The sequence below is a fragment of the Herpailurus yagouaroundi genome, unplaced genomic scaffold (assembly GCF_014898765.1).
Source record: "Herpailurus yagouaroundi ecotype Mexico unplaced genomic scaffold, PumYag 77, whole genome shotgun sequence".
In the NCBI taxonomy this organism is placed as follows: domain Eukaryota; kingdom Metazoa; phylum Chordata; class Mammalia; order Carnivora; family Felidae; genus Herpailurus; species Herpailurus yagouaroundi.
The window spans coordinates 43,071,265-43,098,680 of record NW_024412388.1 but is presented as its reverse complement, the minus strand read 5'-3'; the positions used below and the strand labels follow the sequence as shown (position 1 = coordinate 43,098,680).

General features: G+C 44.5%; 1 protein-coding gene across 6 annotated transcripts; it reads right to left on the bottom strand.

Annotated features, from left to right (window-relative positions):
* Positions 1-999: 999 nt before the first annotated feature.
* Positions 1,000-27,359, bottom strand: CPT2 (carnitine palmitoyltransferase 2). 6 transcript variants are annotated; one of them, XM_040470297.1, is made up of 5 exons: positions 26,867-27,359; positions 22,300-22,387; positions 8,903-8,983; positions 2,611-3,915; positions 1,000-1,636 (listed from the first exon to the last, which is right to left on the bottom strand). In XM_040470297.1, the coding sequence occupies exons 3-5, from the start codon at positions 8,916-8,918 to the stop codon at positions 1,305-1,307; spliced, it is 1,653 nt and encodes a 550-aa protein (XP_040326231.1). In that variant the 5' UTR covers positions 8,919-8,983; positions 22,300-22,387; positions 26,867-27,359; the 3' UTR covers positions 1,000-1,304. The 6 variants fall into 6 exon arrangements, with proteins under 6 accessions (XP_040326231.1, XP_040326229.1, XP_040326227.1 ...); XM_040470295.1 differs by lacking the exons at positions 22,300-22,387; positions 26,867-27,359 and adding exons at positions 7,292-7,398; positions 19,032-19,308; XM_040470293.1 differs by lacking the exons at positions 22,300-22,387; positions 26,867-27,359 and adding an exon at positions 19,032-19,321.
* Positions 27,360-27,416: the final 57 nt, after the last annotated feature.

The window sequence follows — 27,416 nt, the reverse complement described above, 5'->3', positions numbered from 1 at the left end:
GCTGGCAGCCTTCAGATGGCCCTCTCTAATCAAACCACGGAATACAGGGGACCTGGTACCTGTTGGGTCATCACTAAATGATTACTGAGTGAAGGGTGGAATCGACTAAGAAGGGGTGCAGGCATGTTTATGTGAACTGTAAGAAGAATTAAGTGAGATGATGCTTTGGAAGTGCTTGGTGACTGGCCAGTCCCGGAATTCAAATCCCAGCTGTCCACTGAGTCACTGGGGGATCCACTGGGAATGCAGCTGAAATTAAACACAAACAAAAACCCTTCTTTTTCAAAACACAAGATAGAACAGAACACCCTTCATATTACAGTGGTGTTATAACAATAGATTAACATAAAATTATGTGTTCACTCAAAACCAGAGATTTCAAGTGCAAAATGTACTGAGTGATCATGTGTACATTAGGCCACAGATAGCACGCTAGATTCAACTGGTTAAAATAAATACACCACCAATTATAAATCTTGATTTGGCTGGAATAGTCAAATAGCACTCCCCAAATCCATTGGAATATCCTTCACTGCTGCAGGACTATCAGAATGAAGCATCAGCAGAACACTTACTAGAAAAATGAAGAGGACTTTTAAAGAGAAGATGCCTTTAAATCTTCCAGTGGCGCCTGGGTGGCTCAGTCGGTTGAGCTTCCTTCCAACTTTGGCTCAGGTCACAATCTCACAGTTCATGGGTTCGAGCCCTGCATCAGGCTCTGTGCTGACAGTCTGGAACCTGCTTCAGATTCTGTGTCTCCCTCTCTCTCTGCCCCTTCCCTGCTTGCACTCTGTCTCTCAACAATAAATAAATGTTTAAAAAAAAAAAATCAAAGAGAAGATGTCCCCAGGAGAGAGAGACAAGTTCATAGGGAGGATGAAACAGTGCTTCCCACCTCACCTGAAGAGCCAGGAGCCATGGGAACTTACTGTTACCTGAACTTAATGTTCTTTGTGGGGAGTAGGAAATTAGGTTAAACAACAACTGAAAGATACCATCTCCAAGCAACAATTAAATTTTATTTCTGCTTCAACAATAAATACACCTGAGAGTTATTTTTCCAAATCCCACCTTCTGATCAAATGTCCTTAAAATTGAAATCTCACATTACCCTTAATTGTGATCTAGTCCCACTTGGAAATTATATGTTTAGCTTTAAAACCATGACCTTAAAGCTCAAGTCTTACAGCACTGGCTGCTTAGGCACCTCATGATTAGTTTCATTCTTACACTAGCACCTACTGGCTATTAGGCTCCAATTTTCATGTCCATGAAGTGATGGAAGTTTTTCACCCACTCAGAAGCTAAGTTTTGATGCATTTGCCTTCTATGGCATCAAATATGTCTTCTAAGGCCTTCTCTACACACTGGAGAAACTCCCGGGCATTGCGGCCTGGGTAGGAGGAGACGTTGCAGCCTATCCAGTTGTCATGAACAGCATACCCAATGCCAAAGCCATCAGGGACCACAGGGGCAAAGCCACCAATGTTCACTGCTGGGCTGTTCAGAGTGCTCGTGGACAGGATGTTGTGGTTTATCTGCCCATATGCAGGGTCCAGGTATAGCTCAGGCAGAACAATCCCCTTGGTTGCTGCCAGGTAACGCAGAGCAAATAAGTGTCGGTCAAAGCCCTGGCCTGTCAAAGACAAAATAGGAAACTAGAGTCTCAGAATCCCAGAATTAAGAGACCTTAGTAAAACCTCCCACCCATAGTAGGAGTCCCCTTAACGGCATCTTTGAGAGTGGAAGAAGGGTCTATCTGCCTCCACATGTGCACCTCCAACTCACTAACCTCTGCAGCAGGGCCTAAAATTAAAGTATGATTTTTAAAATTCTGAAACTGAGTTAGTTTAGCCAAGCAGTCAAGAAAAGTGCATGAAGAGAGCTATGAATTCAAAAACCAAAACAAAACCCAAAGTCCAAGTCAAGTGTAAAAGACAAGATTGAGTCACTGGAATAAAATATGAAGGGTATTTGACCAGAGTTCTAATCTCAGCTTTACTGCTAATTTGTTGTGCAATGCTGAGCCAGTGGCCTCAGTTTCCTACCCCTAAAATGGAGAAGGATGAGACCAGAATGTCTTGGGAGATCCCTTTTACTTCCAGGACTTTTGGCTGCATGAAAAGGACAGGACTATATGGTCCTCCAAATTCTTTCCGGGTCTCCAATTTTACCACAAAGAGGCAAAGGAAGGAGGACACTTAGATTTGGGAAGACCTTCGGAGAAGGCCTATTGATAGGGAGCCAACACACAAGTGAGGTGAAGCAAGAGAGGCCGCAGACTCAGAAATCCTGAAGTGTCAGAAGTTAGATGGCCAATAAATAATAATAAATAATAGAAAGACAATCAGCTGAAAGTGACCCTAAGTGAGGATGAAGTTAGATACATTTCTCCATCCCTGCTTAGGAGGAAAAGAACATTCTGATCCCTAGTGCTAGTCTGACTGTTTAGACTGCTAGGGTAGAAAATAATAATCATCTGGGAGTTGGCAGATGGATTAAACCGGGAAAGTGGTGGAAATCAGACTTGGAGTAGAAGAATATTACTGAGGCTTACCCCAGAGCTGAGGGCAACACGACCCAAGGGCATGCTCCCCAACCCCATCTCACCCATTGCTGCTTCTTTGGTCAGCTGGCCGTGGTACGTGGAGCACTTGGTCATCATCTGCTGAAGCTCTCCAGCACTGTGCTTGGAGGGCTCCCTGACGAAGGCCTGGGAACACCTCTTGGTGAAGATGGAGGCCGGGCGGATGGTCTCAGTGCGGCCGTGCTTGAATGCTGCAGTGCTACAGGACTCGTAGGTGGCCACCGTCTGCCCATACTGCCGCAAGAAGGCCATCTGGAAGGCCAGCTGAGCCACCGAGTCAGGGCTCAGCTTCTGCTTCTTCAAGAACTCTTTGCCTCCTCTCTGAAACTGGATGAGGTCGACAGTGAGGGTTTTCACGGTGGCATCGAACTTTTCCTTAGCGGTGCTGATGCCAGTCTTTAAGGCATCGTTCAGCTTGAAGTTAAGCTTCTGCACGGCGACAGAAGAGTCCGTGCGGGCTGGCTGGCTCTGTGGGGTGACAGCAGGGGCCTGAGTGCTGTCTTTGAACACTTCGTTAAGAAACCTGAGCACCGCCACCCCATCGCCCCAAGCATGCTCAAAGTGGATAGCAGCAGTGCCGTCCTTGGCTATAATGAGGTTAAAGGACTTATCAAACCAGCGGTTTGTGCCGTCACCATGCAGCATGTTGTGAGACAAGTGGACGAGGTCCTTAATGGGGAAGTCATCTAGGCAGAGACAGAACACAGCAGAGTCCACTTTCCTCAGGGCCTCCTCATTGCCACCACTCGCCAGCTTCTGCCTGAGCTCTGCCCAGACGTCTCGGTTCTCGGTAGTCAGATACGCCAGGGGAAACTCGGGGGCAGGGCTACTGTCTGAGAGAATGTACTTCAGATGAGCCTGGATTTCAGAGGCACCCACAATGTTTCCGTCTTGATCTAGGACATCAAAAACATAGAAATGTCCTTTTCTTAGGACCAGGAGGTGCCTAGCCTTCTCATTAGTAAAGAGTTCATCCCGAATGGGTTTGGGTAAACGGGTTGAATTGAAAAGCCGAAAATATTGGGACATATCCAGGGGATAAGCATTGACCAAGTAGGCCCCATACCAGGACAGAGAAGAAGGCACAAAGCGTATGAGTCTCTTGAAGGTATCAGTGTCACTTTTCGCAGGGTTCAAGTGGAAAACCTCTGGCTCCAAAAGACCAGCCCGAAGTGTCTTCAGAAACCGGATGGCAGAAACAGTCATGTTGGTTGCCCTGGTGAGCTGGTCATTATACTCAGACTTTGGGTCAGGGTTGAATGCCATAAATGGATTAAAATTCAAGACAATGGAGTCTCGAGCAGACAGGTACATATCAAACCAGGGGCCTAAAAAATAAAAGTAAAAAAGAAAAACATAAAAAGTTAATGTAGTCCCTAAAGATAAAATTTGAGAGAGAAAAACAAGCATATGCAGAGAAAAATGACATCAGCCTCCAGAGGGTGAAATTCCCTAATTATTTTTCTGATCTGCAATAATTCACGACCTGTACACCATCTTTTGCATGTGGCTTCTATCACTTACTATGTTTCTGAGTTTCAGCCATGTTGTAGCGTGTATTAGTTCTTCATTCTTTTTATTGCTGAGTAATGTTCCATTATACCACATTTTGTTTGTCCATTCATTGGTTGACTGACCTTTGATTGCTTCCGCTTTTTAGTTATTATGAGCAATGCTGGTGTGTACAAGTTTTTGTGTGGATGGATATTCTCAATTCTCCTAGGGCAACAGCTAGGAATGAAATTGTGAGGTCACGTAGTTAAGTCTGTGTTTAATCTTTTGAGGAACTGCCAGGTTGTCTTCCAAAGTGGCTGCACCATTTTCACCATGCATGAGGGTTCCAATTTCTCCATGTCCTGGGCAACATTAATTATTGTCTGTCATTTTGACTACAGCCATTCTGGTGGGTATATCATTGTGGTTTTGATTTGCATTTCCCTAGGTTTATTGCTTTTTCTTTCTCATTCTATTTCCTTTCTTGACTCTCAAAGAAATACAGTAACATCTCACCTGTATTCACGCTCAAATGGAACAGGTGTTAGTTCCCACCCATTTCCTTGGATTTCTCTTGTTTTATCTCCTTTCAGGGACAACATTCACACTTGGCTGTCAACCTAACGTGGGGGAAAGTATTCACCATCAGTCTGGGTACGCTGTACATTTGTGTACTCCCTCTTTTAAGAAATGCTCAAAAAGCAATTAGAAATAATAGCCAGTGTGTGTGGATCATCCAAACTAGCCTTCTACATTCCTGTGGATATTTCACCTGTAAAAATTCCAGAAGCAATATTTTATCAGAAAATGTGTCTATCACGGGCGCCTGGGTGGCTCAGTCGGTTAAGCGTCCATCTCTCGAAATCGGCTCAGGTCATGATCTCACGGTGAGTTTGAGCCCTATGTTGCACTCTGCATTGACAATAAGGAACCTTCTTGGGATTCTCTCTCTCTCAAAATAAATAAATAAATAAATAAATAAATAAATAAATAAATAAATAAACAAACAAACAAACAAACAAACATTAAAAAAAAAAAGCCAACCTTAAGCCAGTGGCAGAGAAAGCCAAGAGATAACATGATTTACACAGCAGAACCCCCAGAATGCGTACTATTTGGCAGACTTAAGTTTTCTTCTCTGGAGAAAGTAAAACTAGGGACAGAAGTCATAGGTGAGATCTCAAGCCTTCTTCCCTTACTCTACTCCTACAACAGTAGCAACCGGGGAACATACCATTTGGCAGTTTAATGGAAAAGCCTTTCTTGGGAGTCTAACCCAGAGACATTAGTACAAGGGCACCCCAAGGAAATGGTTTAGCCGGGTCATATTACAGTGAAGTTCTGACGGACCAGCCCCACCCTCATCCACAGAGCTTTTCAATATCTCACTCAAATCTAAGACAACAGAGAAGGATTATGAGGGATCTGAAGAAAGAAAAGCGGGCAAAACAAATAGAGAAAAAAGCAACTTGGAGACAGACTACGAAGGAAGATGAGAAAAAAACTTCCCCAATAAATTATTAAGCATATAGAAAACGAAACAAAATAAAGTAGAAGACCATTATTAACTTAAGAGGAAAAAAGTTCACACAGGAACAGGAAAAACAATCTCAGTATGCTCCATGACTCAGTTGACAATAGGGTATATGTGGTCCTTAGTATAAACACTACGTATCGAGCAAACCAAAATGACAAACAACCACACTGCAATAATCAGGGAATGGGACGTGTGCATGTACACTCATATGTGTGGTGGGGACATGAGCGACTGCTCGGTTCTGGTCTTCCACAGTGAGACGTCAGCAGATAATGCCTACAACTGAAAAAGTTAAGAAGCAGTGATAACGGGCATGTGATGTGCAGAATGGGGGTAGACAGCAGAAGAATGAGCAGCTGGAAGTAAGAAGCTGGAAACTAGGGGAGGGTCAGGAAATTGCCATTTTTCCAAACAAGACTGGTAGAACCATTTGATTCTGTAAACTATGTGCATGTATAACCTTATGAAAATATAAACTAAGTTAAAAGAAGTTCTGTGAGAACAGAGGCAGAAAAAACAAACTCTGAAAGGAGAGGGAGGAGAACTGAAAGGTTTCCTGGAAAAATCATCCCACCTGGATGTTTTTTGTCTTTTCTCTTTAAAATTGAGATATAAATGATATAACACACTGTGTTACTTTCAGGTGTACAACCCAACGATTCGGTATTTGTATATGTCACACAACAATCCCCACAGTAAGTCTAATTAACACCCATCACCACACACTGTTATAAAAGCTTCTTGTCTTGTGATGACACTTCTCAAGATCTGCACTCTTATCACCTTCCAAATATACAATAGTATTAACTATAGTCACGATGCTGTACATTATATCCCATGACGTATTTCTTTTATAACTGGAAGTCTGCACCTTTTGACCCCCTTTGACCATTTTGCCTGTCCCCCCGCCACCACCCCCCGCCATCAATGGCAACCACATACTTGGGTCTTAAAGAAAGAATTTGACAGGTTAAAAAATGGTAGTGGGAACAACATGGATAAAGACACAGAAGAATGAAAGACTAAATAAACAGTGAGTTGTTGAGTTTTGTTGAGGTATAAGACTATCATGGAGAAGAGTAAGGGATGAGGCTGGAGAAGGCAGTTAGGCCAGAGTGTGAAGCGTCTAGGATGATATATGCAGGACACAGGACTTAATCCTGCATCCTTTTCAAACAGAACCAATGATCAGGCTCTGTCTCGGTCCTACCTACAGAGCAGGCAAGACATTGCTCCTCAGCACTGACTCCAGGTGAGATCTTAGTGGAGGAGGAATTCACTCGGCCTTCATGTTTACCTCAGAAAGAGAGGATGAGGGGCACTTGGGTGGCTCAGTTGGTTGAGCGTGTGACTTCGGCTCAGGTCATGATCTCACGGTCTGTGGGTTCGAGCCCCGCGTCGGGCTCTGTGCTGACAGCTCAGAGCCTGGAGCCTGCTTCCGATCCCTCTCTCTCTCTGCCCCTCCCCCACTCTCACTTTGTCTCACTCTGTCTCTCAAAAATAAATAAGTGTAAAAAAAAAAATTAAAAAAAAAAAAGAAAGAGAGGATGAGACATTACTCTGGTGGGCTGGTCTCACCAAAAATATTCTGAGACCAAAACAGGACAGACGATGCCTTACTTTCCACTGTGGAGGGCTCCAGGAATAGCGTGCCCACAGCCCAGCCCACCTACCTGAAATGTAGCTCGTATGTTTATTCTGCTTGTCCTGAGCAACTAGCTGCTCATGCAGTTCTTTTCCAATCCCATTTTCAAAGCTCTTGCAAAACTGTTCTGTCTTCCTGAAATGTTCAAGAAAAGATAGAATCAAACCATGGCAGGAAATACATGATTTCCAGACTCATGGCCAAGAACTCTTACACAGAGCTGTGGGGCCCCTGTAGCATATCCCTAGAACCTGGGACTGAAATCAGGAAGTCCCTCTGAGCAAGAAGAACAGCCACCAATCCCAAACAGATACATTTAGGATATCTTCTTAAAATAACTGATCGGGAAGATCAATCGACATCTCACACAACAATCTATAATCTAGGAGGCAGCTTGGTATGGAGAAAAGGACATAAGCTTTGGAGTCAAGGAGAGCTGAGTTTTAATTCGAGCTTTGTTACTGTCAAACTATGGGACCCTGGACATGTGACTTGATCTAAGTCTTGGTCTCTTAATGTGTAAAACAGAAATAATATACCACCTTACAAAATTAAAAAAAGTATTTTTAAAGCTAAGGATTCAGGATAGTTTTAAACCTAATACTTAGTAACTGGTAGCTATTAAATCATAACTATGTCAAGAGAAGCTTCAAGTGACTAATATGGAATATTTAAAAGCAGAGGACTAGATTATGAACAATTCATCTACATTTTCCATCACTGTTCAGTGAAGGACTCTGTGATTCTAATGACAGTGCCAGTTATCTGCACAAAACCTTCCATTATGGAAAAGTGGGATAGAAGAACTTAATGCAACCCACTTTTGACAATATCCAATATTATTTTCCACTTCCATGCTGAACTAGTTTCCTAGGACTGCCATCACAAAATGCCACAAACTGGATGGCTTAAAACAACAGAAATGTATTCTCTTATAGTTCTTTGAAGTACAAAGTCAAGGTGTTGACAGGGCCGTATTCTCTTTCTGCTCCACGCCTTTCTCTTCGTTTCTGGTGTTACCAGCTATTCTTGGCATTCTTTGGCTTATTGGTGCATTCCAATCTGCCTTCATCATCACATGGCTGTCTCTGTGTCTCTTCTCCTCTTCTTATAAGGATGCCAGTCATACGAAATTAAGGACCCACCCTACTCCAGTATGAACTCAACTAATTACACCTGCAACAGTCCTATTCCCAAATAAAGTCACATACTAAGATTCCCAGAAGGGAATGAATTGGGGTGGGGGGAAGGCAGCATCCTATCCAGCTCAGTACACATGCTCAACAAGCAAACTGCTGGTCTGCCATGTGCTCTCCTCAACGAACTCCCTACCAACAGCACATGCCCTCTGCCAATGACCATTACCAGCTAGCCTCCAGGTCCACCTGACAAGATACAGTATAAATTTGGCATTCTGCCTTATAAACCATTGCCTGTTGAGTCTGGTTAGACACAATGTCACTTCAGGGCTTGCTCAGCCCCTTCTGAGTGAAGATCTATTTCCTAAACTTGAAAATGTTAAGGACGAGGTCCCAGATTTCTGGAGACCCAACTGGATCACAGACACTTCATGAAACTACTACTTGCCAGCCTCTCTTGAACCACCCAACCATGGTCATTCAGGGTTCTCTGCATTTACCTGAACTGGCCATCATCCAAGAGAGGCTTCTGTGCACAGAGGTATCTCTTAATGGTGTCTTCAAGTTTAGGAATAGGCAGCCTGGAAAGAAACTAAGTATAAGTGTGACAATATGTGGAAGGGGTCAATTAGCTTCATAACCCAAACTAATAACTAATTACCAGGTAATTAATTTCCTTCCAAAAACAAAAACAAAAACAAAAACCAATAATGGGAATCCACAAACAAATCAGAATAAAAGGATTTACTACTGTAAGTATCAATAGTAACTTTTTTTTAAGGTAAAATAAGAACTTTCTAATGTCTTAATGGTGAATTTCATAGGCGAAATAAATATTCAAATAACAGATTCAAAATGGGGAAGTGGAAGCCGCCTGAAGCATTCCTGTTTCCTAGTCACAATTACAATACCTGTGTTAACCCTGTATTGGTACTGATTTTAATCCTACTCTTAACTGGAACAACTGCACTTTTCTTCCCCAAGATGAAAACAGAAAGTTCTATTTTTTAACTTTCCTTGTGCATTTTATGAGAGAAAATCATACAGAAATGAAGCACAGTCCTGTCCAAGGGCCAGCCAAATATGGGATTGACCGTCAAGCTATGCCCAGCCACCAAGAGTCCTTTGAGGAGAACCAGATCTTCCTGTGTGTGTACTTACTCATCATTCTCTACCAGTACAATCCCAATGATGGCTATGGTGATAAAGTTACTGGTCCACAGTGGAATGAAAACACATGGACAGCAGAGTGGGATGTACTTTCTTTCATGTCAGTAATTTTATTAAATGATACATCCTATAATACCAAAACTTAATCGTGGTTTGTGAAGTTACCTCTGTCAGCTCAAAATCAGCACTAATATATTCAAAATATCTAAATATAGCAGCCATTTTGGAAAACTGTGAAGTTATCCACAAAACAGTTTAAAACCCTACTATATGTAAGACATACTGTGATTCTTCAGTTTATTTTTTTTTTATTTATATACGAAATTTATTGCCAAATTGGTTTCCATACAACACCCAGTGCTCATCCCAAAAGGTGTCCTCCTCAATACCCACCACCCACCCTCTCCTCCCTCCCACCCCCCATCAACCCTCAGTTTGCTCTCAGTTCTCAACAGTCTCTTATGCTTTGGCTCTCTCCCACTCTAACCTCTTTTTTTTTTTTCCCCCTTCCCCTCCCCCATGGGTTCCCGCTAAGTTTCTCAGGATCCACATAAGAGTGAAACCATATGGTATCTGTCTTTCTCTGTATGGCTTATTTCACTCAGCATCACACTCTCCAGTTCCATCCACGTTGCTACAAAAGGCCATATTTCATTTTTTCTCATTGCCACGTAGTATTCCATAGTGTATATAAACCACAATTTCTTTATCCATTCATCAGTTGATGGACATTTAGGCTCTTTCCATCATTTGGCTATTGTTGAGAGTGCTGCTATGAACATTGGGGTACAAGTGCCCCTATGCATCAGTACTCCTGTGTCCCTTGGATAAATTCCTAGCAGTGCTATTGCTGGGTCATAGGGTAGGTCTATTTTTAATTTTCTGAGGAACCTCCACACTGCTTTCCAGAGCAACTGCACCAATTTGCATTCCCACCAACAGTGCAAGAGGGTTCCCGTTTCTCCACATCCTCTCCAGCATCTATAGTCTCCTGATTTGTTCATTTTGGCCACTCTGACTGGCGTGAGGTGATACCTGAGTGTGGTTTTGATTTGTATTTCCCTGATAAGGAGCGACGCTGAACATCTTTTCATGTGCCTGTTGGCCATCCGGATGTCTTCTTTAGAGAAGTGTCTATTCATGTTTTCTGCCCATTTCTTCACTGGGTTATTTGCTTTTCGGGTGTGGAGTTTGGTGAGCTCTTTATAGATTTTGGAGACTAGCCCTTTGTCCGATATGTCATTTGCAAATATCTTTTCCCATTCCGTTGGTTGCCTTTTAGTTTTGTTGGTTGTTTCCTTTGCTGTGCAGAAGCTTTTTATCTTCATAAGGTCCCAGTAATTCACTTTTGCTTTTAATTCCCTAGCCTTTGGGGATGTGTCGAGTAAGAGATTGCTACGGCTGAGGTCAGAGAGGTCTTTTCCTGCTTTCTCCTCTAAGGTTTTGATGGTTTCCTGTCTCACATTCAGGTCCTTTATCCATTTTGAGTTTATTTTTGTGAATGGTGTGAGAAAGTGGTCTAGTTTCAACCTTCTGCATGTTGCTGTCCAGTTCTCCCAGCACCATTTGTTAAAGAGACTGTTTTTTTTTCCATTGGATGTTCTTTCCTGCTTTGTCAAAGATGAGTTGGCCATACGTTTGTGGGTCTAGTCCTGGGGTTTCTATTCTATTCCATTGGTCTATGTGTCTGTTTTTGTGCCATCTTCAGTTTATTTTTCAATGCATGTTTACCAAAAACATGATGTCAAAATTAATCTGAATTATTTACAGCCAGTATGGACTTAGCTGCACTGAGTAACCACTCATAACACTTTAACGCCATCAATTATTGTCCTTATATTCGTGGACCTACACAGAAAATCCCAAATACTACCTCAGCTACCTCATAATTATCTACTCATAGTTATCTACCTAATTTTCTCGACTTTGTTTTAATACAATAGGGACATTAACAAAAGTTCTTTTTAATTTTTTTAAATGTTTATTTATTTTTGAGAGACAGAGAGAGACAGAGCGCGAGCAGGGGAGGGGCAGAGAGAGGGGGAGACACAGAATCCAAAGCAGGCTCTAGGCTACAAGCTGTCAGCACAGAGCCCAACGTGGGGCTCGAGCCCACAGACTGCGAGATCATGACCTGAGCTGAAGTCAGCACTTAACCAACTGAGCCACCCAGGCGCCCCCAAAAGTTCTTTTAAACAAAATTCTAAATTAGAGGCAACAGCAGTTTTAGAAAAATAGTCCTTATTAGGGGCGCCTGGGTGGCTCAGTCAGTTGCGCATTCTACTTCGGCTCGGGTCATGATCTCATGGTTTGTGAGTTCGAGTCCCGCATCAGGCTCCATGCTGTCACGCAGTTTCTTTCTCTCTCCCTCTACCCCTCCCTTGCACGCACACTTTCTCTAAATAAACAAACTAAAAAAAAAAAAAAAAAAAACCTGACTATTCTAAAACACCATTTGCTTTCAGATTTCTCTCCAAAGAAAGCCGCCCCTCAACTTCTAGGAAGGACCAGCACCCTCCTGACCCCCATCACCTGCATTAAACAAGTCTCTTTCCTCTCAAAGCCAAGTATACCACCTCCTCCCCATCCTCATCTGTTTGCTACTCTAAAGGGGGGGTGGGTTAGTAAACCAGCTCCCGGGTGGGAAGGGGTGAAGCCCTGATTTTTAGTATTTACCAATTTCTGTAACTCTCCCACCAGGCAAATTTCAAGCTACCAACACAATGCCACTGAATGTGGAGCTGGGAAGAACTGCAGAGTTGGCTCTCGCGGTTACAGTGATGCACAGAGAGGGAAGCTCGCCACCCATCAGGATCCTTCCTTGAAACTTCTGACCTCCACCAGCACATGGGCTGCCAGAGAACAGGCACTGATTACTCCTTCCCTTCCTCCCCCAGCCCTGATTCTTCTCCATCACATTTAGTGGGCTATGTACTGTGTCCTCTCCCCCATAAGACTGCAAACTGTGAGATCCTTAAGGACATCAAAGATGGAGTTAGAAATTCTTTCCTCCCGCCCTGCTGGTGTTTTTTCCATCATCTTCTGAGTCTCTTTTCCCTATGTCCTCTTTCTCTAAAAGTGCATGTTTTCTCAAGACTCGGTCCTCTGCCCTCCCCTGTCTACTCTGTCATTAAGCCTTTCTGCTCTGATACTTTCATTTCTGACACACAGGCTCCTCCAAGCAGGTACTGAGATGCAAAATGGAACGTATGCAAGGGAGCATGACCCTGCCGACTGCAGATTTATTCTGTCTAGGGACAGTGTGGTATGCTGGAAAAGCATAAGCATTGAAGCCAGACAAACCTGAGTTTAGTTATAAACAAGTCACTTTTCAGAAGATAGACCAGTGGCTACCAGGGATGGGAAGGGGGCAGGGAGTGACTGCTAATGAGTACGGGTGTTTTTTGCGGGGGACAGAAGGGAATGAAAATGAACTGAACAGTGGTGATGGTCGCACAACTCTTGTGATACACAAAAAATCTCTGTGTACACTTTTACAAAGTGAACAATATCTCAACAAAGCTGTTAAAAATTTTTTAAAACAAGTCCCTTTTCACCTCTGGTGATCAGTTTTGTCTTTAGTAAGATAACGGAAGTGAAAAAGGTGGTCTCTAAGGCCCCTCTACAATTCTGTGACTGTAACTTCAGGAGTCACATTGATTCTTCCCCTTACAAGCCAGCATAGCTGCAGTGGCTAATCTGGTTTCATCATTCACAGCTATGTGACTTTGGGCACACCACTCATTCTATACCTGATTTTCCTCATCTATAAAATGGGGATAATATTAGTACGTGCCTCCTAGGGGCACCTGCGTGGCTCAGTTAAGCATCTGACTTCGGCTCAGGTCATGATCTCACGGTGAGTTTGAGCCCTACATCGGGCTCTGTGCTGTCAGTGTAGAGCCTGCTTCGGACCCTCTGTCCCCCTCACTCTCTGCCCCTCCCCCACTCATGCACACTCTTGTGTCCATGCACACACCCGCTCTCTCAAAAATAAACATTAAAAAATTTTTTTTGATATTAATATGTACCTCCTAGGGTTCTATGCAGATTAAATGAGGCAATGCATGCCACTGACTTAGAATAGTGCCTGGCACCTAGTAAGCACTCAATTAAATACGAGGGTTTTTTTTAATCTACTCAGTCCTTAAGTCCTATAGATCCAAATTCTGCCATTAGACTGTTCACATCCCTAGGGAACTAGCTCATCACCTCTTCCTCAGTGCCCAGCACGTTTCACCATTTCTATTGTTTTGCCTGCCTTCCATGTATTCCCTCTTCTTCTGGTAACAGCACCCCTCCTACTCGAGTCCCTCTGGTTCAGGTGGAGCTGACTCGAACCCAAATCCATGGAGTGGGCTTACAGCTTACTGGTTCAGACCCAATGAGACTCAGGGTGAACCTATAAAACTTAATTATAGGATTTTTTTTTGCACTGTTAGGAGGGGCAAATCTCTACTAGCTGAGGTCACTAAAAGGTTGGGGTCTCTTAAGTGGTGGCTGCCACTTTGTCACCATAAGGAGAGAGCCTGGCTAAGAATGGAATCACACAAATGAATAGCTTCGAGTGGAAAGGCAAAAGAGTCTTGATGACATCATTTGAGCCCTTAATCCAACCTGGATTTTGCAGGTCTGTGAGTCCCTATACTTGTTTGCTTAGGCCAGTTTAGTTCGGTAACTTGCTACCACAAAGGCCAGTAAGTGTTCACTTGCAGGCAACATTGCCTGTCTTATCTTTAGAAATCAAGTCGCAAGGTCACCCCCAGACTCTTGGCAGCTCCTTAAATACCAAAAGGGGTTTCATTTGCACACCTGTAGCTTCTTGTGCTGCCTGTGATGTAATTCATCAGGTGCCTTGAAAGAGGTAGAGTTAGGGACTTGAGAGATGCCTGGCAGTTCCATCTTAACCACGTGGGTTCTCCTTCCCCACCCGCAATCTAGAGAATCCCCATCTAACATTATCTGTTATAAAAGTAAACACCAAGCAGGTATATCTCACTAATTATCCCTTGTGTAAATGACTCTGTGTAAGTGACCTGCTATCATTACCCAGCTTCCAAGCAGCAGGCACTTCACTGTTCTTCCTGCCAAGAACACAGCTAAAAAACCCTTTGTAATTTTTACACAATCTAGTTATCACTGGAATAAAGCCGATCTATTTTAAGGACATGCCCCTGGGGCCTACCCAGAACCTTACTGTTTCTACCTGTTATCCTCCATACCTTGGACATTCTGGCCTCACCTCCCTCCCTGTCTGAATTCTAGAGAACCTGCCCATTCTGTCTTAAACATCAACTATCATCTAAAATGATTAGGGATTAAAAGACAAAATAATATTGACATTTATTGTGAATCAACTATACAACTTAAATGGCGACCGATATTATTTTTTTTAAAGACACAATGGGTCTCTCCCAATCCCTACCCCAATGTGTGTGTGCGCGCACGTGCGTGCACACACACACACACACACACACACACACACACACACACCCCTAGCCCAATTCTAATAACTTAGGGCCCAAATGGTGATTCTTTACTTTGGGCTGGGCTCTCCATAAACTTCTCAACATTTCTGAACATGTCATGCATTTTCAGGCTTCTGTTCCTGGGCACTAGCTGCTCTATCCTTCCCTCACTTCTCTCACTTGGTGATCGTCAAATTCTGCAAACGTCACCTCCTCTGTGAAGCTTCCCTTACTCGCCCAGGCACCATCACTCCTACCTCCACACTGATGCAATAGTTGTCACCAAGCACATCCTATACATGCAACACATGTGTGCCTAATGCAGCTATAGTACTTATGATTATCTACTAAGTACTTACCAGATTTGTATTAAAGGCACTATATGAGGGTATTTAATTCTAACAATCCCGAGAGAAAGATAACATTATCATCCCAAGTTCAAGGTTAGATGACTTTTGCTTATACCCGTGCAGTTAGTATGAAGTTGAGCTGGATTAAAAATAACATATGGGATGCCTGGGTGGCTCAGTCAGTTAAACATCTGACTTCCGCACCGGTCACGATCTCACGGTTCACAGGTTCGAGCCCCACCTCAGGCTCTCTGCTGTCAGCACAGAGCCCACTTCGGACCCTCTGTCCCCTTCTCTCTCTCTGCCCTCCCCCTATTTTCATGCTCTCTTTCTCTCTCTCAAAAGAAAGAAATAAACTTAAAAAAATATTTGAAAACAATAATGAGATCTAACTCCTGCCTCAAGATCTTGTGAAAAACTGACAGGACTAGAGCCATTTTAAAATGGAGTTGAAGCAGCCATTGTAGAGAAACTGCCTTACTTGCTTTTGTTTGAACTGGCCAAAACCTTCTGGACAAAATGGTAATTGTTTTTAAACAATTGTTTGAGAAGTCAACAGGAGAACAAACATCATGATCACAAGACTGATGGCTATGGACATTCCAGAAAAAAAAGAAAAGTCAGCAGTTAATATATACCCTGGAGTAGTTTGGCTTGTAAGCATGTGTAGGCAACCTTTGTTCCCCCTTTTAATTCAACTCATGTAACTGCCCCCTATCTCTTCCTCATATAAACCTGTTGCTTTCACCCTACAAGTGGGAATCTTATTTGGGTATGTACTTGAATCTGTGCTCCCCACACTGCAATTCTTTAATCCCAAAGAAATGCTCATCTGCCTCTCATTGCAGCTCTTTATTTTCAGGTTGACAATCTTAACCACGATGAAATGTTGCTTCCCATTTATCACATTATATTTTAACTATCTGTCAAATCTCCCCCCCCCCCGCCGCCCCCTCCCCATATGTACGCTCCTCACCATGACTGATTGGTCTCCAAATCCATACCAATAAATGTGTCTCAAATTAATAATGTGAATGAGTCAGTCAGGTTGATCCACCCTTTGTCCCCTCAGGGCTTGCAGTTTTATATTCTGAGGCTAACTGTTCAGTGTATATAAATAGAGCCCTTAAAAAATAACACCTAATTGAACTATACATCTAAAAATGGTTAAAAAGCTAAATTTTATGCAATGTATATTGACCACACTAAAGAAGAGCCTAGAAAAAAAATCGTAACACCTAAAAAACAAACAAATGACGGTGCAAGGGTTCTTAGGAGGAAAGTGAGTCCAAGGCCACTGGGTCATAAGGCGGCAGTGATATGACAGGAAGAGGGAGGGAATGGGATCCAATTGGACCACCACAAAGGGACTAGTCCTTCCCCAGGCCAATGGCTTAAAATAGTTCCCTATTTTGGGCATCTTACCTCACTCTATCCTCACATTAGCACTATGAAGTATGTGTTCCATTCCTACCTTGCAGGGAAGAACCGTGGCTCAAAGAAATCAGCGGAACTGCCTGAAGTTACAAAAGCATCAGATCTAGCATATGAGGCCAAGTTCTACCAGACTTCAAAGCCAGGGCTCTTCACCAAGTGGGACATTAAAATGAGTGTCACAGATAATACATTTTGCCAGCCTAGAATCTCAGAGATAAAAGGAATCTCATCTTATCTAACCACCAGTTTACAACTGAGGTAACAGAGGCCTGGGTGTCCTTGCTGAAAGTTATGCATTGATGTTGATGACTCCGACAGGTTTTTCTGCTGTAGGTTGGAGGAAATGATCTGGAGTATTACTCTCAGCTTTCTAATTCTAATGGAGAAAATCCCTCAGATCTTAAACCAGGCTGGAGCCCAGGCCTGCCTGAAAGTCAGATGCAACTGGGCTTGGCAAGTGAAGGGAGCTTCTGTCATTCTTCACCTTTCCCCCACATACGGGCTCAGCTTACAGAGGATTCGCCTACAGGCACAAAAGCCACTTTTTCTTTCTCTCTCTCCCTTCCTCCTGCCAAACTTAAGCACTGGGGTTGGGGCTAGATAATCTCATTTTAGTCTGCTTTAGATGTCTGCACAGTTATTTCACCTCAAATGATATTCCTGAGAGGGCGGGGGTGGGCAGCAGGGATAACAACGGGTTAAACAGCTGCTGGATGTGGAGAAAAATAGCAACCTAGTAGTTGGGGATGATACCTGTGATACAATCTATGTTCTGTTCATGGGATGGGGAGCCCTGGCCTCCAGCTCCTGGACTGGGAGATCCCCGATGGCAGTTTGGTGAGAGAGGAAGCGAGAACGCTCTTAGAGACAAATTTGGGACTTGGCACCAGGAACTAACCGGTGAGCGAGTAGAGAAGTTAAAGTCTGGTTTCAGATGGTAAAAGAACTTCAGGAAGTCTCTAACATTGAAAAAGGAGTCCTGGCAGCTGAGATTAAGGCTGGGAGTTGAAAGGCTGGGAAAACCGAAAGTTTTTTTTTTTATATTAAAGAAAATACTGGGTGAGGGGCGCTTGAGTGGCTCAGTCGGTTTAGTATCCAACTCTTGGTTTTGGTTCAGGTCATGATCTCATAGTTCCTGAGATGAAGCCTTGCGTAGGGTTCTGTGCTGACAGCAAGGAACCTGCTTGGGATTCTCTCTCTCTCCCTCTCTCTGCCCCTCCCTCATGCATTCTAAATAAATAAATAAATAAATAAATAAATAAATAAATAAATAAGAAAAAAGAAAAGAAAATACTGAGTAAAAAAAAAATATACTGGGTGAGAAAGGGAGAGGAAGATTTATTGGGTTTTCATAGGGAAGTGCACTCGGTGAAGCATTTTAGAAGGTGGAGAGGGTAGTTAAGGTGAGGAGGAATACAGAAGAATAGAAGAATTGGGGTAGGTTCTGGATCTAAGCTGAGTAAGACTTTGAGAGGAGCACTGAGGGTGGTGTCTAGAATTCTACCAGGGGGCTGGAGTTGAAGAGGGTGATGTGGGTTAGAAAGGATATTTTAGGGGGAGAAACCTAGGGGTAGCTGAGGAAGGTCTGGAAGGGATGAAGAGTGCTGATGTTGGGGGAGGGTAAGGTGAACACTCGAGGAGTGTACTGGGTATTGGATGAGCTGCTATAAGAGCAGAGTACTGGAGGCACAGGGAGTGGGGCTGAGCAACAGGCTTGAGGGCGGAGTGCTGGGAAAAGTTGAGGGAGGGTAACTATTATGTATCAGGAATTGGCCTGTCCATATTCTGGGCAGGAACGCGGGGCAGTCATGAAAGTACTTCAGGGGACACCCTAGTTGGAGGGGTAAGGGTGGTGTTGGAGACATGCAGGTTGGGCATTTTTCAGGAAGAAATATGAGGGACTCTTCGGTATCAGGATGGAAGCTGGGTTACTGGAGAAAGAATTCGAGAAGGGTTCAAGATGGAGAATCCGAGCGAGCAATGGGGGGTGGCGGGTGGGGTTCTGGTAGAGAATTTGAACGTACTGAGGTTCCTCTACCAGGAGACTCTCAAAGTGACAGTATCTCCAGATTGCGTGTTACGACAGCGTCCCAGGGAGGGGGTTCGGGTGGAAGCGGGTCCAGTAGAAGAGTCGTGAGTGACTGACGGGAGTGAAGGTTGGGGCCGGTCCTGGAGGGCAGCGGGGACCGGGAAGCCGGGCTCACCTGGGCAGGCTGTCCTGGTAGTGCATGGTGGGCACGATGCTGCGCTGCAGGTACTCGCCGGACCCCGAGCCCGCGCTAAGGGGCCGACACAGGGGCCCCGGGCCAACTGCAGGGCCCCGGGGCCAGGCGCGCAGCAGCAGGCGGGCCACCATCGTCCCGGACGGCAGGAAGGCAGGGGATGGGGATTTGAGGGGACAGAGACAAGGCCGCCACCCCGAGGTCCCCGGGTCACCGGATCACCGCCGTGGGTCCGGCTAGCGTCGGTCCGCCGAGCTACTTCCGGCCCTCCAGCTCCGCCCACGAAAGGGCCAGCCGCCGGCCCCGCCCACGAACGGCCCCGCCCGCCAGCGGGCCCCGCCCATCGGCGCACCATTGGCTTCGGGGTTCCGGCCCGCTGCTGGGCGGGTAGCGACGCTACCTCTTTGCTCAACTGGTCTCTCTACTGTTCTCCCTGCTTGTCTCCCTGCTGCTCCGGAGGCGGCGGGAAACGGAACTCCGAAGCCACTCCCTTCTGTTTTGGAGCAATACAGAAACTGGAGTGGAAGGAAAAGAAAAGTCGAAGAAAGCGCTGAGAATTTGATAAGCCATGCTCTGTCGACTACAGGAGGCTGCCTCTTCTCACAAATCACCTCCAGCTTTCCTTCCAACCCTGACTCTAAGATGATACAACTGAAGAGAGACCTGTTGTCCCTCACAAAACAAATAACCCCAACCACAGTCTAACCCCTGCTCTCAGCTGCAGCTGAAGGATTAAGTAGGCTCTGCTCCCATTTCACAAGAAAGGAAGGTATCAAAAGACATAAAACCGTGTTGGCTGGCTTGGGAACTTGGCCTTTTCTTAGCTCCAGCTGTCAGTCACGGCCCTGTGTGTTTGAAGTAGCCAGGTACATTTGGTCTGCCCCATAGTTGTCTATAAACAGTGGCAGTGGCCGGAGCACATCAGAAAGAGCACTAGACTGGGGGTCAAAAGGCCTGAGTTTTTGACTCAGCCCTGTCTTTAATCTGGTTAGGTACCCCATACCCCTGGTTGAACAGGAAGATCACTAACCAGCTCTAACACTCATTCATTCGGTGGTGACTACAAATCCTTAAGAACTGAACATGAAACTCAAAGATACTGAATATCTAATCCTCCTTCCCTGAAAGGAGAACAGACAGAGCTGACCCAAACCTAAAACATCAGTGCCATTTGCCTACAGTGTATAGAGCCAGAGAGAGAATATAAATTCTTTTCTAAATTAGAACATTCCATCAAATCCAGACAGTTTTGAAAGCCTTGAAACCTGAAGCAAACATTAGGAGCTGTGTAGAGCTCAGGAGAGCAGAGAACCCAGAAGAAACCGCAGACCCAGTAGAAGGACAGTGGCTTACTTCTAGTGACAGAGGGCTGGTGAGCCTGGGTGGCTCAGCCAGTTAAGTGTCTGACTCTGGATTTTGGCTCAGGTCATGGTCTCACAGTTCATGGGATTGAGCCCCACGTCTGGCTCTGCGCTGAGAGTGCGGCACCTTTTTGAGAGAATCCCCCTCTCTCTGCCCCTCCCCTGCTTGCGTGTGTGTGCATGCACTCTCTCTCAAAATAAACATTTTAGAGACAGAGAGCTAAGGAATAGTGCTCATCCAATATAACAGCTGAAAGAGGGGCTCAAAAGCCTTCTGTGGGTGCATGGCTGATTGGAACAAATCTAACCCCTCACACCAATAGCCAAGGCCTTCTAATTCTGGTCCCCACCTGCTTCTCCAATCCCCATAGTAGGGTCAAAGGCAGGCTGCCCCAAGACGGACCACTCTGGCATGAAGATTATTTTGAGCTGAAGGCATTTGAGACCCTGCAGACTCAAGAGTAACTTTTACCTCTCCTTTAACTACATAAAAGAATCTAAATTGGCGGGGGGCAGGGAGGGTCCCAGAACAAGGGTTATTAGCAGAGATAAATTTTATCTGAGTGACCCATCTGTAAGGGCAAACGTCGAATTTAGCCAACATCTGTTCTTCTTCTTATCGTCCTGTGAAGTGTATTTCTTTCCTCTGAAGCCCCAGACTCCTAGGCCCCTTCTCCTTAGTTCAGGATGATGTACATACCTCATTTCGCCTGACTGCCTTTGGAATATCCATGTCTGCGTGGATTCCCCATATGTACACTACTGAATCTGATTTGCTCCTGTTATTCTGTCTCATATCAATGTGATTCTCAGTCCAGCTAGAAGGACCTTGAAGGGGAGAAGAATTTTTGCTTCTTAACCCCATCGGGTCACCCCAAGGACCCTATGCCGTAGTAACACTGAATGACTCAGCATTCCCAGAACTTGTCCTTACTCCGTGGCCTTTTGTTTAACTGTGCCTCCTTCTAGAATATTCTTTCATGCATCTCTGCCTAGTACACCTCCACATCCTTCAAATGCCACTTCAAAACACACAACCTCTATGAAGTCCTTCTCAAGCCTCATCCTTCCTCCTCCCACAAGAACATCCCTCCCTCCCAGCACTTTTCATCCTCCTTTACTGTCATATATGTGAAACCTGACTCATTTAATTAATAGTTTATCTCTCACAGTAAACTTTTTGAGGTCCTCCAAGGCAGGGATCTTGTTTTTGTTTATGTACCCACGTGTTGAACACAGGCATATCATGGAGATATGCTTTTCTTCAGGATGGCCTTGGTGCCTGTATCACATCAAGGGTACCCCTGAGCTGGAAGACTGGAAACACCAACTTTTGCTGTGTAGGAGTCAAGAAAGTTCGTCTACTTAGAGAAAAATCCTGAAGAATAAATTGTTTGTATTGAAGTAATCCCAGAGTTCTGCTTTGCTTCAAATTAACATGAAAAAAGCAGAACTTGGCAAGGTTAAAGTAATATTCTTTTTTTTTAAGTAATATTCTTATTCAAAATCAAAATTCTTAAGGACAATGAATTTTAAATTTTTTTTTTTTAACGTTTATTATTTTTGGGACAGAGAGAGACAGAGCATGAACAGGGGAGGGGCAGAGAGAGAGGGAGACACAGAATCAGAAACAGGCTCCAGGGTCCGAGCCATCAGCCCAGAGCCTGACGCGGGGCTCGAACTCACGGAGCGCGAGATCGTGACCTGGCTGAAGTCGGACGCTTAACCAGCTGCGCCACCCAGGCGCCCCAAGACAATGAGTTTTAAATAAGCATCAGAAGATTTCACATTTCAATGAAAAAGAGATCTAGGTGTTGAAAGAAATGACAGGAACTAGCAACTCGAGTTGGCCTGGCGGTCCCAAGTTCTTCAGTTCTGCTGACTCTTACCTGGACCAAATGTTGCCTGAAATAAGGAAAGTCACAGGCCAGCCCTCAAAAATTCACTCAGCGGGATTTGTCATCACGAACTCCAAACCTTTAAAGAGAAACAGTATGTGAGAAAGTATTTAAGCACAAAAAATTGAAGCCCAAGTATAAAAAATACACTCCCTGCTCCACTGTGATGGTTAATGTTATGCACCAACTTGACTGGGCTAAGGGATGCTCAGGTAGCTTGTAAAACACTACTTCTGGTGTGTCTGTGAAGGGGTTTCTGGAAGAGATTAGCATTTGAATCAGCAGACTGAGTAAAGAAGATTGCCCTCACCAGGGCAGGTGGGCATCATCCAATCCAATGACAGTCTGGACAGAACAAAAAGGCAGAGGGAGGGTACGTTTGTTATCCGCTTGAACTGGATTTCCATCTTCTCCTGCCCAAGAACATCGGTATCCCTGGTTCTCAGGCCTTCAGGTTTGGACCGGAGCTACATCATCAGCTTTCCTGGGCTTCCAGCCTCCATAATCTTGTGAGCCGATACCTCATAATAAATCTCTTTCTGTCTATCTATATATATTCTTTTGCTTCTGTTTCTCTAGAGAACCCTGAATAATACACTCATGAAAACAAAAAAAAAAACTTTTTAAACTCATATGAGGGAGCACCTGGGTGGCTCAGTCGGCTAAGCATCCAACTCTTGGTTTCAGCTCAGGTCATGATCTCATGAACAGTTGGTGAGTTGGAGCCCTGCGTTGGGCTCTGCGCTGACAGTGTGGAACCTACTTGCAATTCTCTCTCTCCTCTCTCTGCCCCTCCCCCGCTCTCTCCTCTCTCTCTCTCTCAAAATAAATAAATAAAATTAAAAAACAAACAAAAAGGGACTTCTGGGTGGCTCAGTCAGTTAAAGGTCTGACTTTGGCTCAGGCCATGATCTCATGGTTTGTGAATTCGAGCCCCACACTGGGCTCTCTGCTGTCAGCACAGAGCCCACTTTGGATCCTCTGTTTCCCTCTCTCTCTTCCCCCCCCCCCCCCCCCAATAAATAAATATTTAAAAACAAACAAACAAACTCATATGTGAGTACACTAGATATTTGATTAAACCAGTGAGTGAGGAATTGTGGTATGTGAAAAAAAAAAAAAAAAAACCTGTTCCTTTTAACTTATAACAACCTGACATCCACTTTTTGAAGCATTGCCCAGAACTACTGGAGGAAAAAACAGAGGGCCAGAGCGTAAAGACCTTGCAGAGTCTTCAGGTAGTAGAAGGTGCACCTTTTGCGGGGTCCAGAGGACCAAGTTCATGCATCTGAGACATGGGTTCTGGTCATCTGAGCTGGCAGGCCTCCAGGTCCTTGGCTACAAGCATACAATGGAGAATGTGGCTATGAAGGGGCCAGAGTTGGGCTGGGGCGAGGTGGAGCGTTCACCCACAGCTGAGAGTACCTCCTGAGGAAGCCCTGCCCATCTCTGGACCCTGTGGCAATAGATTCCTGACTTCTGCTTCACTCCTGTGTGCACTCAGCTCTTCCAAAGTGAGAAAGATTAAGCTCAACTTCAGCATCCTCCAGCCGTGGCCGTTTTCACTCGTGGACTTCCCTGGTAGGAGCAGGCCTCTCCACCCATAGCCCCAAGTCAGCACTGGGCAGAAAGAGGGAAGGTGAGTCTCAAGGCACAAAAATAATGGCTTTGTCCTATCTCCTCGATATGATGGGATTATTATACAAGACCATTTTCCAATGGAAATCTTTGTCCTCACTGAGTCCTCAGGCCTTGTTCTCTTGTGCCCCTTTGGCAATTTCAACGGACAAGAACTTTAATGGGAGTGTGTGTGTGTGCTCGGGGTTAGTAAAAACCTCACAGAATTCAACCACACAGAAACCTCAGTCAGATTTTTTTTTTTTAAGATTATACGAGAAAAAAACAAACTGACAAAGAACTGATGTCAAGAATTTAGCATTTTAAAAATCACACACAGGGGCGCCTGGGTGGCTCAGTCAGTTAAGTGTCCGACTTTGGCTCAGGTCGTTATCTCATGGTTTGTGAGTTGGAGACCCACATCGGGGTCTGTACTGACAGCTCGGAGCCTGGAGCCTGCTTCGGATTCTGGGTCTCCCAATTTCTCTCCCCCTCCCCTGCTCACCCTCTGTCTCTCTCTCAAAAAAATAAATGTTAGAAATGTTTTTAAAATAAAAATCACACACAATTTCCAGCTTTCCAGTGAGATCAGTGCTTTCTAACAGTGACCCAGAGGAAATGCAAAGATTCCCGTCCAAGATAATGAGTATCTCTAGACAGGCCAATAAAATGATGGCATTTGGAACAATTTAGATTTGAAATAAAAGAGCTGGCCAATATTCACATTCCAATTATTCATAGTTAACAGTTAACAATGTTATCTGAGAAAGGGTAAAGGGACAGACCCCTGGGTGCAGAGAGCTGTTGGGATAGGTAGGTGAATGACTGACAGGTGGAGAGAGATATGATATAGACAGATAGTAATGACACATTGAAGGTAAATGGTGGAGGCATAGGGTAGACAGATCTCCAGCTGAGTCATAGATACATTAGTCTCTGAGAAACACTGGTTTCTTCCATTGGACCAGTACCACCTACCTCATTCTAACCAGGAACGTTTGTCAATGACATTTGTACATTTGTTACTTTGTCATTTACAAAGCACACTTCAACTAGTAAAAGGAAAAGAAACCAAAAAGTATTGACTGCACCCTATGCCATGCACTGTATCTATATGTGGTTCCCAACAAGTGTTCCCAGAACTCTAAGAGTTTGACCAGTGAAATCCATCCAGGATGGGCTCCCAAATGAGATTTATTTAATGTTTTTGTTTTTGAGAGAGAGAGAGAGAGAGAGAGAGAGAGAAGAAGAAGAAGAAGGAGGAGGAGGAGGAGGAGGAACAGGGGAGGGGCAGAGAGAGAGGGAGAGAGAGAATCACAAGCAGGCTCCGTGCTGTCAGCACAGAGCCCTATGTGGGGCTTGATCCCATGAACCATGAGATCATGACTTGAGCTGAAATCAAGAGTCAGACACTTAACCAACAGAGCCACCCAAGTGCCCCAAATGAGATTTATTTAAAGACAGCTGACTGAGCCAGAGCAAGTTTGTGACTGTGAAGAAAGTCACGTGATTAACATGTACCTTCCTGAAGGGTCACCATATTGTCTGACACGTTCTTTTTGGCCCAGAAATCCCAAGGTTCTTTGGTTCAATTTCAGAGTGCTTCTCTAAGTTAATTTGTTACCATATTTTTGAGGACCTGCCAGATGGGGTGCAGCCAAGGCCTCTCTAATGCACCTAATGTCAGATTATCAGAATTCTCATCTACTTCACATAGCTTCTTTAATCAGTTGAACATGCAAGAGGAGCAATTTTGAACCGTGATCTACAGGTCACCCATGTTGTACTTTACAGGCTCCTTGATAATAGTGTAATATGAGATAATAATAAAGTTTGACTTTATGTATACAACTTTAAAATAATGCAACTCACTGGAATGAAAAAAAAAAATCTTAATCGGGGGGCACCTGGGTGGCTCAGTCGGTTGAGCCTCTGACTTGATTTCGGCTCAGGTCATGATCCCAGAACAGTGGGATTGAGCCCTGAATTGGGCTCCACACTGAGTGTGGAGACTGCTTGGGATTCTTTCTCGCTCTCTCCCTGTCCCCTCCCTGACTCTCTCTCTCTCTCTCTCTCTCTCTCTCTCAAAAAAAAAATAATAATAACAACAATAAATTAATTTAATTTAATTAAAAAAACTTAGGACACAATTTCAAAGCAGGGATATAGTGTGACTGGTGTTTACATTCCTGCCACACGGTGGCGCCACATTAGCCAGTAAACGGAAATCCTTGCTGGGTCCTACCAGTATTGTCTGAACTAGGCTGTGGTTTACAGAGTTTCTTCCAGTAATTGTGGTGGCTTTTATTTCGTTTTTGTGCCTTCAAATCTCTTTAAATATCTTATAACAGTGTCATCCAGACATTCCATAAGCAGTAGTGCTACTGAATTGATTACAATAAAGGGGATTAGCTGTGTAACACCCAGTGATATCCTCTGCTGTTCATTAGCAGAGACCACACCATAAAATATTAGAGATAATACTGAGATAATATAAAGCAAAAGTATTCTCCAGAGGGCTGTTGACTGATGTTTTCCTAGAATGCATTTCCCTAAGAAGCATTCTTCAGGGAAAATGAGCAGTGAGTGATGGGGGCACTTGGGATCCCTGCCCTGAATAGAAAGGGTTTGTTTATCTCAGATTCTCGGCCATATGCTGGGAGATCTCTAGTAACCAGACTATGACCTAGCTGCTGGTTCATTTAGCAGTTAGGCCCATGGACCATGGAGTGAGGCAACCTGGGTTCAAATCCTGTTCCCACCACTTCCCAGCAGTGTGATTTTGGGCAACTCATGAACTCTCTGCGTCTTATCAGAAAAATGTGCGCCCCGCAGTGCCTGGTTCACAGGGCTGCTGTGTGAGAGCTAAATGGCAGTGATCTAGTAGGGGCTTATCACAGTCCCCGGAACAGAGTAAGTGCTCGTTCAATGTTAGCCTCACTTCTCCTCCTCAGCAATGCCATGGGGCTGTGCCAGATCCCCGGGAGATGGAGACTTCCCATCACAGAGAGAATTCTTTCCTTTTCATCTCTATTCATATCTGACACGAAACTAACCATGTCTTCTCGGAAAATCAGTGTGTTATTCTGTTCCTTGCCAATCTTATTTTGAAATCCATGAGAAAACTTGAATTTTCCTGAAATCGTAGGAAAGTCTCTTATAGCCCCATGAATCAAGGCTGGCAAGACATTGGCAGAGTCTTCAGGGACCTGTCCCTCTCCTTTGCCATGTCTGTGTCTCCTCTGGGCTTCTCTGACCACCTCCTCACATCCCTGGACACAGCACCCCATGAGCCAGGCCCAGAGTTCTCCCCACCCCTCCATCAAAACCTCAGGGAGCTGCACTCCATTAGAGACTTCTCTGGAGGCTCTCTTGCCGTCTCTGGGGAACAGGATTTTTTAAGGATGAGTAAAAGGGTGAGAAAGGAAATCAGGTTACAGGGACATTTCTCCCTCTCCTCAGAGCAGCATTTAAGTGGAAAGATTTAACGG